At 42.8% G+C, this 16,601-nt stretch overlaps 1 protein-coding gene across 2 annotated transcripts in view; it reads right to left on the reverse strand.

The window, feature by feature from the left end:
* The window catches only part of LOC122759448 (dynein axonemal heavy chain 9-like), a 132,213-nt gene that overhangs the window by 100,459 nt on the left and 15,153 nt on the right, over positions 1 to 16,601 (reverse strand). For both annotated transcript variants that reach the window (XM_044014335.1, XM_044014337.1), the window contains 18 exons: positions 15,002 to 15,243; positions 14,761 to 14,896; positions 12,204 to 12,400; positions 11,859 to 12,121; positions 11,611 to 11,772; positions 10,885 to 11,107; positions 10,491 to 10,657; positions 9,682 to 9,825; positions 9,408 to 9,567; positions 8,604 to 8,759; positions 7,813 to 7,945; positions 7,449 to 7,726; positions 7,040 to 7,170; positions 6,049 to 6,175; positions 5,457 to 5,609; positions 4,849 to 4,974; positions 3,348 to 3,587; positions 2,266 to 2,426 (listed from right to left, as the gene is read on the reverse strand). In XM_044014335.1, coding sequence (XP_043870270.1) covers positions 2,266 to 2,426; positions 3,348 to 3,587; positions 4,849 to 4,974; positions 5,457 to 5,609; positions 6,049 to 6,175; positions 7,040 to 7,170; positions 7,449 to 7,726; positions 7,813 to 7,945; positions 8,604 to 8,759; positions 9,408 to 9,567; positions 9,682 to 9,825; positions 10,491 to 10,657; positions 10,885 to 11,107; positions 11,611 to 11,772; positions 11,859 to 12,121; positions 12,204 to 12,400; positions 14,761 to 14,896; positions 15,002 to 15,243 — 3,199 coding nt within the window. The remainder of the gene's footprint in view (positions 1 to 2,265; positions 2,427 to 3,347; positions 3,588 to 4,848; positions 4,975 to 5,456; positions 5,610 to 6,048; positions 6,176 to 7,039; positions 7,171 to 7,448; positions 7,727 to 7,812; positions 7,946 to 8,603; positions 8,760 to 9,407; positions 9,568 to 9,681; positions 9,826 to 10,490; positions 10,658 to 10,884; positions 11,108 to 11,610; positions 11,773 to 11,858; positions 12,122 to 12,203; positions 12,401 to 14,760; positions 14,897 to 15,001; positions 15,244 to 16,601) is intronic.

A 16,601-nucleotide genomic window follows, 5' to 3' on the forward strand; every position in this document is an offset into this window, starting at 1 on the left:
TATATTCTGACCTTGGTAACTTGTCTGAGTCAGGTTTGTTTTTCTTTCTCAGGAATCACAAGTGAACACAGAAGAGAGGGGGAAAAAACAAGTTTTTAGACACATGTTGTGGAATACACTGTCTTTATGTTCTCTGTCATTGTTTATTTGGAAAAGCCTCCAAAATCAAGGCAGTTGACTTAATGCAAACCTGTAAATGTTTTGATTTCTCCAAAAAACTAGTAGTTTTAAATTAACACATGTCTGCAACTAGGATAGCTAGAGAGCTAGCTAGACAGACAGAAGGACAGCTAGCTAGATATATAGAAAGCGCTAGTAAGCTAAATATCAAGGTAGCCAGCTAGATATATAGAAAGATGGTTAGTTAGCAATAAAGTTAGTTTTTATTAATCCCCTTAGGGAAAGTAGTCCTCTGCATTTGACCCATCCTTGAATTAGGAGCAGTGGGCTGCCACACTGAGTGGCGCCCGGGGAGCATTGGGGGTTGGGTACCTTGCTCAGGGGTACCCCAGCCCTTTTTGGCCAGGTGGGGACCCTCTGGTTACAAGTCAAGTTCCCTTTCCACTTGGCCACAGGCTGCCCAATATATCAGAGCTAGACAACTAGATACATAGAAGGTGACCTAGATGTATAGAAAGACAGCTAGTTAGCTATATCAGAGCTAGAAAGCTAGATCATTTATACATGCCAATATGATTTTTGTTTATTCAATTTTTACTGAAAATAAGTGAAACATTTGTAGTAAATGTGATGTGAGTCAAACGGACAGTGATCATGACTGGCTGTCAAGGGCAGAATTCAAGTGTTTTTGTACTTTGGCTGAAATGATCCTTTAAACTCCTCGAAGATACACTCAAACAGCTGCAGTGATCGAGTTCAAAACATGTTTTTCACGTTCAGACACTGATGTTTGTTGATAACAGGTCTGCACTTGTGACAGTGTGAGATGCATTTTTTTTCTAAACACGTTTTTATCCGTTTTTCTCAAGTCGTGGATTAAAGGATTTGACACTCTGCCCCACAGTCCACAGTCCATTGTTGAAATGAAAGCCAAGTGGCAAACTGTGAGAGTGGTAGAAGGCCGCGGAGTGGGCATGTACCATATGGTGGAGTCTCGCTGCACGGCCGCTGATCCGGCCATCAAAGCTTATTGTTTGTGCTTTGTTCAGGCTTCAAAGGGAAAACGGGTGTGGAGAAGCACACACGGTCAAACGCAGCAAGTTTTTCCAAAGGTATTCATCTCTGGTGTTAAAACTTTATCAGAAACACGGCAGAGAAGACACGTGTGGAAAAACAACAACCTGTTGGAATAGAGGTTTGGCTCGACTCGAAACAATCTTCTACCATTTTGTCTTTAGGGGAATACAGACACATTTTTAATCCACTTTGGGAAGACTTTGAGGTACCTTCATGCAAATTCCCAGATTGTCAAGGATATTCCGGCTCACTCTTACTTTAAAATATAAGGGACACGTGGGGGGGCTGGGAGAGAGATCTTAACAAGCGACTTAACAATAGACGCAGCACAAAAAATCCATGTCAGCTTAACTCTAACATACCGTAAGAATATATTTGCCACTTTAGCTCCTCATTAGACAATCATTTTTAAGAGGAAACCCGGAGGTTTGTGTCACTTTGTAAGCCTCGCACTCTCCTGCACCAAATTCCAAAGAGAAAATCAGCAATTTCACACCATGGCACACAGGAGTTGTTGATCCACTTGCCTCCATTACTAAGTTTAAATGTATTACTTTGTGATTGAAGTGTTTGTGTCACTGAGGTAAATCTGAAAAAGGGGATTTCAAACTCATCAAAAAAGACAGCAGTGGACCAGAAGCTCCTGTGTCTCTGCAAGCTAAAAACTTGTTTCCCCTACGGACTTTGGTGTGAGGGCAGTTAGTGGTTAATAAGATTACTTTTCTGCCAGAAAAGGCTGTCTAACATATTCTAAACATGTCATAAACTGAAGCTGACATAGCCTTTTGTTAAGTACCTTAAATCTGTTTTTCTTTGTGTCCCTGCTGGCAGATAGCCCTTCCCTATCTTATGCTGGGCACACACAGTTCAGTCAGCACTGATTATGTGCCAGAATATCATAAAAACACATGTCAAAAAGACCGTAATATCAACTCAATCCATCTTTTTCATTAAATTGAATGTCTTTGCCTCAAAATGGGGACCATGGTCTACAAAATGGCTGCCAGGCTGTATTAAAGAAGAACTGGAACCAATACAATGGGTGAGGTCATTGTGTAAATGTAGTACCTGTCCGTCAGAGGAGTGATGACTAATCGCGGCGTGTTGCCCAGGTATTCGTAGGAGTAGATGAACTGTGCATCGCAAATGTTGGCGAAACAGTGCTTCTCCTTCTCGCCCCAGTGGTGTCGCAGCTGAGACAGCCACACGAAGGCCTGAGAGTTGTCCACCTTTATGAAAAATAAAAAAAAAATGACTTCTAAATAATCTCTGCTTTTTCCACATTCTACACACTAATTAGGGTAATGAGATACATTGCTGAAATATCTTGAGTCATTACTGACGAGTGAGATCCCTTAAAAATATTCAGCAACAGTCACTGTGTGTACAGAATAAGAGTATGTACAGTATGTGTTTTGTGCAGAAAATGTCTCAAAAATGTGGATTGGTGTTTCCCAAACCTCGGAGTGACGTCTTGTTTTGTCCATAAACCAACATTTTTTTCGGTTGGTTTTAATGATTTCTTTGTCAAATTACGCAACACAAGCAGAAAATATTCACATTTAAGAAGCTGAAAAATCTGAAAACTTGTTTCTCTAAATCCGAATAAACAGCTATCCTCCATTTCTGGGACATTAGTAGAATCTCAAAGCAAAACAGTTTTTTGTGCAATGGAGCCATTTTGTGAAGGGTGTTCCAACCTTTGTTGAAGTACTGGGTTAGGGAAAGAGCTAGCTAGCCATTCAAATAAGAAAGATTTAAGATTTTTGCTCTTGAAATGGAGTGTTGAACAGTTTCCCAGAGTAAAACTTTAATGTCATTACGTTAACATTCACAAGGCTTATTTGCAGATTATTGTTTAGTCCACTAGTTTAAACAGATTTTTTGACATGTCTCCATTTTATTCCATAATATACTCCATATATGCATACTAACTACTTTGGCCCCCCATAAATGACACAACAGCAGCTATTTTTTTTGTCTGACAACAAGTCTGTTGGTGTTAAATCCAACAGAGACGAGTGATGACGGGGTTTCCCAGATTTTTAAACAAACCACCAACCCTTTTTTAACTCAGTTCCAAATGGCAGACATGAGCCTAAATATACGGCATGTTCTCGCATCTCCTGCCACCACCTCCTCCTCCTCACCTTCTGTTCAATCATCTTGGCCACCACGTCTCTGGCGTGAACGTCGATGGTGCAGATGGTCATGACCTTCTGCCTGTCACCCGGCGTGAGCTGGCCCACCAGCATGGAGATGAGGGTGTTGAGCTGGGTCACCTGCTTCTTGTAGTAGTCCTTCATGGCGTTGTCGTAGCCCTCCTCCAGGTGAGCGAAGGCCATGCCCACGTCAAACGTCCACCAGATCTGCGTGCAGGTCAGTGCCACCTGAAGCCAAACAGAGGTGATGGGCTTTCAGGTGTTTATTTTGATGCAAAGGACTGAGCCAACAGTTGCTGTTTCTGGTCGTTAACGTATCCAAGGTGTGTTTTCACCCAAAGTCCACTTCCTATCTTTGGCCCTGCTTTGATTTTTTTTCCTCACTGTCCAGCTGTCAAGATCCACCCCATGAGAGGAAATTAAAATGTTGACGTCACCTTATTTTTATCACCATGCTTTCACAGAGATAAGCTTCAGGAGAGGAGCCATGAAAATGCTTTATACAGTGCACTTCTGTTTGGCCTGGGTTTGTGCCTTGAGTCTGCTTTTTTTTTGTTTCCCCAACTTTTAAAAATAAATAAATACATTTTTCTTTATTAATACCTTTAGGGAAATTATTCTCTGCATTTAACCCATCCTAGAATTAGGAGCAGTGGGCTGCCACACTGAGTAGCGCCCGGGGAGCAATGGGGGTTGGGTACCTTGCTCAGGGGTACCCCAGCTGTTTCAACGTGGTGGGGACTTGAACCGGCGGCCTTCCGGTTACAAGCTAAGTTCCCTTTCCACTTTTCCACAGGCTGCCTTGTACCTTTATGTAGGATGGCTTGTTTTTAACACAGACATGTAGATATAGCATATATCAAACCTTGTATAACAGTGCTCCAATTACACCATGACACTTGCAGGAGCCCAGTTTTCAGGTGGCACCGACTAAACGTGTCTTACAACCACGAGCAACACAACAAACAATTTCATGTTTTACTTCTGTCTGTTCTTTGTCATTTACAGATTAATTTTGCATCATAGATACACACACACACACACATACTAATACACATCAAAACAAAGACTTTTACTTTGAAACAGTGTGCAATGTCATGATGGATTATCAAGATATAATCTTATATTGTGAATCACTAATGAACCGTTCATTTTTCCCTGAATTGTTAGACTTTTTTTACTTTGACCAGCCCCTCCTGACCAGACTAGAAGTTCACTGGCCCCCAGGTCATTATGAGTTTGATATTGAATTGATATTGAATGATTTTGGACTCTGGGAGGAGACTGGAGAACCTGGAGAAAACCCACGCACAAGTCTGTAAAGTGTAACGACCAAAATGGACGATATTTCAAACTTAGCTCCACCTCATTGTCTCAGAGCAGGGTTTCAGGGGAGCCGATGGTGTGCTGTTCAGGGGGTTTTCTGTCAGAAACTTTTAACATTTACAGGATTTTAATAGTTTTGCAGTATCATAGACACTCGTTTTACCTGAGCCGGATAGTCGAACAGCCACTGCTCTCTAGGTTTATCGTCGTACGCCGTCACCGCCTCAGTCATCTCGTGGCGAACCGTGGAGCGCATGGCGTTGAGCACGCGGTTCAGCCACACCTCCACCTTACACACACACACACACACACACACACACACACACACACACACACACACACACACACACAGGAAAAATCAATGAATAAAAATGTGGAAAATATTGCAAAATTAAAGTGTGTCACACGTCACCACTACCAGTGGACTCTTATCAATGGACCCTAATGAGGTCATTAATAAGCATTAGAGTGGATGAGGAGTCGGTGCTAATACTATGGGATGTAATGAAAAATTAATGGATTTATGGGCTTTGATGTGCAAAAACCCCCCAGGGGCACTGACAGACTCAATTTCATTTGTCTCCTTTTATTGTGGCGTATGATTATTATGTGTGTTTGCCTCTCTGTGTCTTTCCATTACACACCAGAAAAGAGCAGGTAAGTGAATTTCTTCCCCTCATCTGTGGCACCACCGTTGTGACGTCTATAATGAAGACAAAGACACAGCAGGAGGAGCAGGAGGAGGAGGAGGACTACAGTTTGTGTTTGTACCTGTCCAGAGCAGTCACACGGCTGATCAAAGGCGACGTACTCGTCCTCTTTGCTGTACATGCCCAGTCCCGTCTTGGAAGGGTTCCCCTCTCTGTCCGCTTCGAATCGCATCTTTGCCGTGTTGTCAAACAGTTTAGACAGATGCTTCTGGACCTGAATGGACACACGGACACACAGACACACAGACACACACACACATCATTTGCACTCAGCTCGCAGGTCTGACTGCTATTTTCTTTGCAGCGTGCAAATAAATAACACTTTATTACTGTTTTTGGGAGTTGTTAAGGGCAGGACCCATGTTCTGCTGCATGCCTGCTGACTTCCTCTTAAAGCGATTTCCTGGCAACTTGTGCTTAACAATGATTTATTTCTACAAGCTGGAAAATGCATGAGACAGTGTCTCAGGGGAGGGAGGCGGGAGCGGGCGGCCAAACAGTGAGTGACATTGCCCCTGTGTGGCCACCGGGGTGAACCGCAGGAGCAGAAAAATGCTGCAGTTTTACAAAAGAAAGTAAGAAAAGTGCTGCATGAACACAGCGAATATGATCCAATTAAGGCACTTTTTCGCTTTCTTTTTTTGTGGAGTCACCTGGTGTGGGTTGGTCCCGTTAGAGAGGATGTCGAGCAGATCAGCCGAGGAGATGAAGTAGAACCTGGGGAAGGCCAAGCGCTTGGTGTCCAGATATTCTGCCAGAGCCTTCTCACAGAGAGACAACCTGCAGAGAAACACTCACACTCAGCGACCTGCATTTATTAAAGTGACCCTGACAAGATCTGGGCTGCGCGGTGCTGACTACTTTCAACGGAAAGTGGCAAAAGATGTCGATAAACACGCTGATAAACAAATATGTTACGTCATCACGCTGGATTTGCATATAATCCGCGTTAGACGGCATCTTTAGATGATACTGTTTGGGCATATTTTGACATGGAATCTGATCGATAAGATGGAAAGTTAAAAGCATGAGTGCCTTTCTTGTTTTTCTTTCTCACAGAAAAATGACATTTAAAGATTTACAGTGAAACTGAAAACAAAACTCATCTTTAAACACACTAGATGAACAATACATTAGTGATTGGCTCACTCTTGTGTCAGAACTGAAAATTGTGGCCAGAATTTGTCGGGAGTCTCTTGTTTGAAATGATCAGACGTTGATAAACTTAGCAAGTAAAACCAAAACAAACCAAGAAAGTTAAGTAGCCTAGTCAACTAATCATTTCTGTAGTTTTGCTTTTATTCCTTTATTTTAATCATATTTTTGCACATAATTATGTTTCAGGATATATGATATATAGTTGATTTTATTCACATAATACTAGAGCAGTACCCGCTCAATATCTGTCTGTTTTGTGTTTTGGGGGGAGCAGCTGTGTTTGTGATAAATCTGTTGCATTTCTACTGATATCTTCTTGCATTTGTTGTCCAAACACCACCAAAGTCGGCGCTACACACACTGGTGCCCTTAATAAGTAATCTGCTAAGTCCGTCAAGCAACCCTTTGGTCAGTTGTGGGAGACAGAGGCAGAGACAAATGGACGTTTCTTGCATGTAAAGATAGCTTTAGGAACAGTCGTCTCACCTGCCCTGCATGTCCTCCAGTTTAGCAAACAGCCCCGGTTTATTGGTGGCCTCCACGACGTTGGGCGTCTGATGCATGGCGTTTGCCAGCTCTTTGAAATCCGCATCAATCCCCTCGAAGCGCCTGGAGTCCTGCAGAGGAGGATTTCACGAGAGGATTCAGGTTCCCACAAGAGATAATAACGGCAGAGGTTTAACAGCAAACATCTGGGTTAAGCACAGAGCTGAACATCCTGGGAGCAATTAAAAAAGTGCCCGTGATCCCAGCTACTAAACTGAAACTACACGCCAATTAATGTGTTCTTAATTAACAGACATGCTCGTACTGTGAGGGTGCAGGTGACGGCCTGCATACACATGAGCCTGTGCACCTGAAACCCAGAGCCGTAATTAACTGTGCTGTGTTTAACCTCGGGCAGCTGCGAGCGAATGTCCTCGGAGCCGATGAAGATGCTCTCCAGGTGCATCCACGTCCGCTGCACCTCAAACCAGATGGAGATGACGGAGTCGGCCACGGACAGCTTGCCCTGCCACGACGACACCTCGTCCAGGAAGTACGCGATGTACTTGGATGACATGAGGTTCTGCAGCTGCACCTGGTTGTCCTCCAGCGTCTCCACCAGCTCCTCGTCGGTGCGCAGCAGAGGCACCTGGGTGCGGTGGTGGGGCTCGTACTGGAACTGCATACCTGGACGGGGAAGGAGAGTGGACAGATGGGGTGAAAAGTACATTGTGAAACATATGGTTGGATAAAATTCCCTGCTGGTTCTGTACCTGACCACGTGGAGTTGAGCTCAGACAGAACTTTCTCCATCGCCATCTCTTTCACAGCTTTATCCACGATCCCCCTCACCTCGTCTTCAAAGCAGTGCAGGTTGAGCTGCAGCAGGCCGGCCAGCGTCGTCTCCTGCTCACACAACCATCCACAATTATATTATTATAATGGGTTACATGGTTATAATGGACCTCAGTGTCTTAAAATGCTTTATTCAGATTCAACTCAGTGACAATAACCAAGCAAACAGGGCAGCAGTAGACCAGCAACTCCTGTGACCTCATGAGCTTAAATTGCTGATTTTCTCTATAGACTTTGGTGCAGGAGGGAGAGCAGGGAAAAGTCTGTCTAACAGTGCGATAAAGTGAGGGAATTTTTTCTTAAGATATCATAGACTAAAGCTGGCATATATTTTACAAGGTGATTTTGTTAAGTAGCTAGATAAAATTCTGTCTTTGGTGGGTTTCTCCTAATTTTTTGTCAGTGGGTTCACTTCACTTGTAAAAAAAGCTAAACTTTCCCTTTAAACACGTCAAAAAAGCCTATGAAACCTGAAATAAATGCATTTTTTCTTTACATTCAAACATTGTACACCCTCGTAACATCTACGAATATATTACATATTTAAATATTAGATATTAAAATAGCATTCATTCTGGTAGATTAACAAAGCTGGATTAATAAGGTTCACTGAATGTATTAAAATGAAAAGAGCTTAGTTCAGACCATTCACCTAAAGCTATGAACACAGCTACAACAAATACTCCTTCAGGAAGAAATGCTTAAAAACCTGGTCCATGGTGCAGCGGACTCCCGTGGCAGTCATGAGCTGGTACCAGTGTCGCTCTCGTATGGCCGGGTTCTGGAGTTCTGCCACAGCCCGCAGTGAGACCAGGAGGTTCTTTACTCTGCTGTCCAAACCTGTGTAGGCGTCCCACGCTCTCACCTGCAACGGGTTGTTTTTTTACTGTGAAGTTGTAATTTATCTTTAATTATTCTTTTTTTAAAAAGGGAAATTAATTAAGCTTTCTAAGAGTTTCATGCAGTTACACAGAAGCATGGCTCCAGGCTGATTATCAGCTGAAAGGAAAGACAAACCAAACCAAGAGGGTTTTTTAAATGAAGCGAAACACTTCCAATTAACTGTGTGTTCACCCCTGACCCTTCATTAGCGCTTGGTTCTCAAACTGTGGTGCGTGTACCACCAGTGGTACGCAAGCTTCCTCTGGTGGTACTTGGAGGAAATTGTCCTCAAAATTCAAACTTGCACTAAAGCAATAACTGGAGCTGAACGTGTTTGTAGCATCAGTCATGTGACCACACTCAGAGATGGAAAAACCCCTGGATTTACTGGGACCACGCTACGGACTGCCAAGCAGGTCACATTTCACTACAAAGGTGTTTCCTTAATGTCAGATTTCACGTTATGAAAACCAAACAAGTTTTATATGTAAAGCAATTTAACACCTATAAATAAATACTGATGCTTCGTATGTTCCATTTCTGATGTTAAAGCCGCCCTAAATGTGACACACAGGACCTTGTTTAACTGTTTGAGCCAGTCAGTTAGATCCAGTTGGTCGCCTGCCCTCACCTCTTTATCCAGGCCTCTAATATCCTTAGAGATGCGTTTGCACTCAAGCTCCATGTCCTCCACCTGGATCTGTCTCCAGGGAGTCTTCTTCCACGCGGCCATGCTCGACTCCACTATGACGTTCATGTCCCACAGCTCCTTCAGGAGGCCCACCTCTCGCCTCAGGTGAGCAAAAAAAAAGGGGGGAGAGTAGACAGTGAAGTGAATTAACGTGAATTATATCCCTCTGCTAGAACGACTCAGTAGCTCCAGATTTGGCCACATTTCCTTCTACCTGCATTGTCGGAGCTGTTTGAACTCGGAGACCGTGACCTCAAACAGACTGGCAGAACCCACCAGGGAGGCCATCACCGCCTCCCGCTCCTGGATCTGCCAGTGGAACGCGTCCAACATCTGGTAGGGGTTGCTGCTGTCAAACCTGGACGGATGCATCAGCACACACACACACACAGATTAACACACCTAGTATAAAAAAAAGGTGATAAAAAAGCCAGAGTTGGACGGTTGCGGCGTCACCAGACCTCGGAATGCACACTGTGACAATTAACAATGACTTACGTGACATTAATGTGAGAATAATCACCAGGTTATTAAGAGACCAATTACACACGTAACCAATCTGACAATTAGGACATTCTAACGAAGCATCTCTCTCTCTGTGTCTCCACTTACGAATTAATTATCATTATGTCACGAATCAATTAGCCTTGTCGGGTGTGTGTGTGTGTGTGTGTGGGGGGTGTCCAGATAACACCACGCTCTTATTAAGAGAGAAGGTGAAGCAAGGTGACATTTTTATCTTTTCAAATGGTTCTCGCTGAGCTTTAGTCACTGAGATCGAATTAGTGCGGTGCCTTCACTGACACTGGGACATTTGATTTAATTAGTACCACTTATTATCTGTATCCGTCAAAACTTTTACTTTCACTCCACAACATTTCCTCCAACTATCTTTGTTAATCGTTACTACCAAATAAAGCCAGAAGAAGAAGAGTTGGTGAGAACGTCATCATTTCCATGTTTGGGAAACACAGATTTATGGACCAGTTAATAATTGTCAGATTCATCAGATTCATTTTCTACCTGAAGGGCCCATTGCTGCGGAAGTGCTCCCTGAAGGTGTGCTGCTCCACGTCAAAGGAAGCACATTTGCGACGCAGGCCCGTCACCTCGATGGCCTGCAGTGGCGCCACCTGCTGCTTAACTAGCACCGCCAGTTTTTTCACATTGTTCCACTTTTCTGGCAATTCCTACAGATGGTCGGGAAGATTAGAAAGAATGGGATGAGGAGGAGGAGGAGGAAGAGAAACAAGGGAAGTAGGAGTGGCAGATGATGAATCACCAGGAGGAAGAGGGTGGAACACAGATGGAAGACGGAGAGAAAATGAAGGAGAAATTGATTTTGTCTCAGGTGAAAAAACAGAGTAAATAAAAAAAATAAGCTGGTAGAAAAATGGATTGAAGTGGCTGTCGTTACCTCTAACTGTTTGTGGACCACGTCAGGCAGCTCCTGCTCGTACACCTTCAGCAGACCGATGGTTTGCTGCAGGGGCTCAAACATGGCGTCTGTGCCAATGTGTCGTTCCTTTACGGCCATCAGGTAACCCATAACCCCCACCAGGCCACCGTAGTCGCCCTCCTCCACTCGCTGGCACAGGCCAGCGTCCGTCACACTGATGAAGTTTTCCAGATCAGACAGACTGGAAATAAACAACAACAACTGATTATTAGAGGCACTTGAAAGAGTGTCCCTCTTGTGGTGAATGTCAGCATTGCCCATGCAAGTCAAGGAGTGCAGCAAATGACCGCAAAGCCACGGAATAATAATAATAATAATAACAACAACAATAATAATAATAATGTAGACGTGTTTAGGGTTGGTCTCTTGTGGCACGAATGAAATTTCGAGGCGATCGGTCAATCTATGGCAAAACTATGGGGCACTTCCTGTTTCATGGCGAGTTTGCTCATTTACGTAGTATGGAAATCACCAAAAATGGATGCAAAAATTAAAAATGGCCGACTTCCTGTAGAGTTGAGGCCATGGTCCCAATCAAATTTTTTGTTCGTCTTGGGCTCTAACATGTTCCCTCCAAGTTTCTTAAAATTTGGTGCAACTTATGCACTATTGGGGGCAAAAATTTGCCTAAATGTCATGTAACTGTAGAAAAAAAAACACATTCTGAAATAAATATTACTCCACCTGTTGGTTACGTGGTTAATAAGGTGCTGTTTGAACATGAAGCTCCACTTTTTGATGACACTGAGCAATGCGATCTTCACGCCGCGGCCGTCCACCCTCATCCAACTGTGGAACACGTGCACTGGCTTCAGACCCTGGACCTCGTTGTAGAGCTTCTCGTACCTGCAGGACAACAACAAACGGTTTTCAGTCAGGGAAAAAATCAAAATTTAAGAGCAAACACTCATTCGGAAGTGACCAATACCCACATGTCTATCTGCTCCTTAAAGTTGTACAGTGTTGGCGGAGTCTCTGGAACTCCACCGTCTGCGTAAGCCTCCATCTCCTGGCTGGTGAGAACATGGCCATAAAGGAGGAACTGATGCATGAACTCTTTCCTGTCGTCCACGTACAGGTAGCTGTAGCGCTCCAGAGAGTTCCGGAACTCGCAGCATGTTGCCATGACGCCCTGGACACGTTCCATGAGGAGACCACGCATGTCGGCCAGATCGGCCATGTCCTCCAAGTCAGCCTGAGGACAAAGGGTTGACATGGATTGGAACACAGGGTGATGGAAGTGATGTTAGGTGAAGAGATCGGAGCAGCAACAGTACCTGGTAGTGAGGAAGCGGGTTGTGCTGGGCCAGACGTGGCACCAGCAAGGAGATTCTGAACACATCATCAATGACTGTTTCCACCAGCTCGAAGAAACCGTCTCCAGCCCCAAAATCCATGGAGGGAGTGAACACCATGTCGGGAACCATCAGACCCAGCTGAGCCTCAAAAAGAGGGGCCACACCAGCTTTATCATCTGGATCCAAAGAAGAAAGAAATTGCAAACAGATGAGTAAGTAAATCTGACAATGAGCTGAATCGAGTGGCTTGCATTGTTGCCTCACAGCAAGAAGGTCACCAGCTAGGATAACGGTTTGACCAAGGGCCATCTGTTTGCATTGTCTGAGAGGTTTTCTCCAGGTACTCTGGGTTCCTCCCGCAGTCCAAAAACATGCAAATCAGGGATTAGTTTAATTGTACATTCTGAAGGGTTGGCTCTGCGATGGACTGGCAACCTGTCCAGGATGTGCCCCATCTTTCCTCCTAAGTCAACTGGGATTGGTTCCTTCTTGTTTCCCCCTGTAATCCACTTTTCAGATTGTTCAAAAGTGCCAGCATCGTGATTCGGCTGTCCCGTTCGTAAGGCTCGTCCAAATACAGATCCTAATGGATACTTGAATATCTGAGCAACAAAGGATCCAACCCAACCTGTCCAGATATTTTGTAGGGACCCATTAGGTTCTAGACAACTGGTTGGACTAATTTGACTGGACAAGAAGCCTTCCATGACTCCTGATAGGACTTTAAAGAAATATTTACATGTTATGTATATTCTGTACTGCCTTCAGCTAAGGCTCTGTGGGTCTGGCAACTGTGATAAGGTGAAAGGGCAATCCCCCATAGACCAGATGGTCTAAACATTAGCTTGATGTGACTCTGGTGCAAAGAAGACAATCTCAGGATTGAAGTGGGTGGGGCTAGAGGTGCAGTCAAGGTGCTCATTAATTTTTCACAATCAGAAATACCTAATTAATCCTTGGGGGGGTATTACTTCAATGGATTCTAAATTCCATCTTCCATCTTTCCATGGAATAAACCTGTAATTCTTTTTAATATTGAGGACAAACAATTTGTTTTTAGGGGTTTAGTCAATGCCCAGAGAGCTGTCATTTAATCAATTCTTAATTAGAAAAAAAATGTACAGCTTGAAATTTCTCTTGTGAAATGTCTCTCTTTGATTTCATTAAAAAGTCAATAACAAAAAAAAGGAGAAGACAGACACATTTACCCTCACTCAGTTTAGAGAGTCAAAATATTTCAGGGTCAGTTCCTTGTCAGAAAATCTGCCCAAACATTAAAGACTTTTTTGAACCCACGCAAGGAGACGGACGGAGAGAATGATGAAGTAGAGGTGAACATGTACAGGGAGAAGAGAAATTGGATACAGCAACAACCTGGCAATGGTCCACGGCATCTTGAATCACGTCCCAGTTCATAAAAACTGGTTGACAGAACCAGTGCCAGCAAAAACGTTCACAAGCGTTTGACATCCACTGCCAACGCAGGACCGGACACCCAGGTGACATCCAAAGCCCAGAGGACGTGTTTGCTAAGAAGCTGTCCAAGTCAGCACTTGCTGGAAGTCCATGTTTTCACTTTATGGTGGAGTCACTGTGGTCACCATTACTGAATGATCTACAATTATATTAACGGTTGGCAACAAATGTCTGCCTTTGGCAGGAACACGACCAAATTAGCTGCAGCGCTACAAATACTGTTTTTTAAAGAATTACATTTTTGTCCAAGAACATGGTACGAAACCAATTATTAACATTTAGGGGGGTTTACTGGAAGAAATTGAAAGTTTCCTTAACTATGTTTGAATAAGTTTGATTTAAAATTAGTGCTGAAGGACTTAGTTTTCAGTATTCCAGGTGTACCCAATTTCTCCAAATTAGCCTGTTTCCAGGTCAGTCATCTTGAAGAGTATAAATACAGATAATACTTTCAACAAGGAAGCCTCTTCAGAATCAAGGAATGAGAGTTAAAATGTCTTCAAACTCAGCTCAAGCAAGTCCAGTTGCTGAAGACAACTATGACTTTAGATGACTGAGAACCTTCACACACATACTTATACTACTGCACTTTCTGAGACCAAATTCCCTCGAATTCAAGGACCGAAAGTGCTGACACAGGAAAGGAAGGGCAGCTTCTAAGGAATGCTTTGCCCATGAGAGGTGAAAAGTCCAGTTTGCTACAGCTATGTAACTCCTGAAGATGACTATGATCTAGATGACTGAGGAACCTTCACAGACATACTTCTACTGAAATGGCTCTGTGAAGTAGTACTATGCAGCCCACAGTATCTGCAAGAGTGAAGATAAAGACAACTGGTTTTGTTTTGTTGAAGACGTTCTCTTCAGGACTCATGATGACTCATTGGATGAGGGATCTGAATGTCTTCAAAACTCATCGCAAGCAAGTCCAATTGCCTACAATGACTGGCTTGAGTGTTGTTGAAGATGTTACACCTCAACTATAGACAACTCTTGGATGAGTGTCCAAGTCCAGTTACTGAAGTTCAGTAGAACTACTTTTCTTTTTTATTAGTCCTACCTGTGTTTTCCAGGAAGAACCTGAGCGAGCACTCGATGCTGTTGAAGAATCCGTCCAGGACCATGTCATCGACATACTCCACGTAGGCCTTCCACTCCTCAGAGGACGACTTGGCTCCGAACACCTGCAGATTGCTCTAAGACAAGACAAAGAGTGACACTGAGACAGGAAAACTACTTCTGCTACATTTAAAAATGAATGTGAAAAACATTTTCACATGAGAAGCGTCTTTTAAAAATACCTTCAGCAAGAAGTGGATCTTTTCCCCCGAGGAGCGAATCAGACTGTTAAACCTGTTCACCCGCTCAACCCTGTCCTCCAGACTTAGCAGAGTGTCTTTCTTGTTCTCCTTCCTGTCGTACATGGGGTTCACCCAGGACCTCAAGCAGCTCTGGATCTCCTCCACATTGTCCTTGGTCCTCTGGAGTTGACTCTCCAGGTCACACACGGAGTCCCGAATCTCCTGGATATATTGCCAAATATCTGCAGTAGAGAAGGGACGGGTGAGGGTGGGGTGCACAGAGATGAAGAAATTATGCCTTCACCAGATATTAAGAAACAAATGTTATGTAAATAAAATAATGGGAACAAAAAAAATGAGGGCGAGTAACTGAACTTGGACAACGTGAGACATTTCTTGCAACAATACACAGCCAACAACATGGACTCAGAAATAAACAAGCACAAAATAAAATATAATAATGGGGTTTTAATTTATTGTGGACCACGGAAGGATGTTGTAAAATTTTAAAAGGCCCTTGATAGAAAAAGCTTCCCCACCCTTGCCATAAAGACAGGACGTCAGTGGGAAACTGTTGTAGCAGATTTATATGGGCAGCACATAAACAGACTCACAAAATACAAAATACAGACTCAGCTCAGCATCAGGTGTGAGCTGTGTATGGGGTGCCAGATGTAAATATTGATTTACACTTTTTATTGCTACTGCTTTTAGCCCAGTTTGTTGGCGTACAGCTAATTTTCTCGTGATTTGAGACAGAAATCTAAATGTTGAATATACAAATTTTAAATGTTAAATCTAATCTGAAGTTATGTAAATCTAAATGTTGAGTCCAAATCTTAAAGTCTTAAAGTACAGTCTCATTTCTCAACTCAGCTAAGTTGTGTATTTGAAAACTCTAAATGTTACATCTGAACATATGAATGCTAAAAAGCTAAAGCTAAATGCTACATCAAAAACAAACAAAGCTAAATCTAAATGAAAATGTTAAGCCTCTAAAGGTCAAATGTAAACCTAAATACAGATGTTAAAGCCTAAAATCTAAAGTCTAAATGTTAAATAAAAATATAGATCGGAATGTAATTGCTAAATCTAAAGCTGACTGCTAAATTGACACTAAATGATGAATCCAATCCAAATGTTAAATCTGAATCTAGGTATAAAGGTTAACTCTAAAGGCGAAGAAAGTTAAATCTGAAAGTTCTAAATGTTTTAAATCTAATTGAAATGCTAAAATTAAATCACAGAAAAAAACATTTGGTAACACTATATATTAGGGAACATATATTCCTCATTAACTAGGTGCTTACTAGCATGGATATAAGTGGCATACTAGCCCTTTTTTAGTAAATATTAAGCATGTATGCAACACCTTGTTTAGGAAAAATCTTAATTCTTGTTGTAGTAGAGGTAGAATGTTGAATAAGGTGTTGCTTAATAATTACTAATTACCTTTCTTTTCTTTGGTTGACACACGGACACAAGCACATGTTGCAGTCCAAAGAATTGAATGAAGAATGTTTTCTTACATATAATCCAATGTAAGGCCAAATAAATAAAATATATATACCCATACTCTGGGGAACTTGCACCAAAAAAT

This window comes from Solea senegalensis, linkage group LG18, assembly GCF_019176455.1.
Source record: "Solea senegalensis isolate Sse05_10M linkage group LG18, IFAPA_SoseM_1, whole genome shotgun sequence".
In the NCBI taxonomy this organism is placed as follows: domain Eukaryota; kingdom Metazoa; phylum Chordata; class Actinopteri; order Pleuronectiformes; family Soleidae; genus Solea; species Solea senegalensis.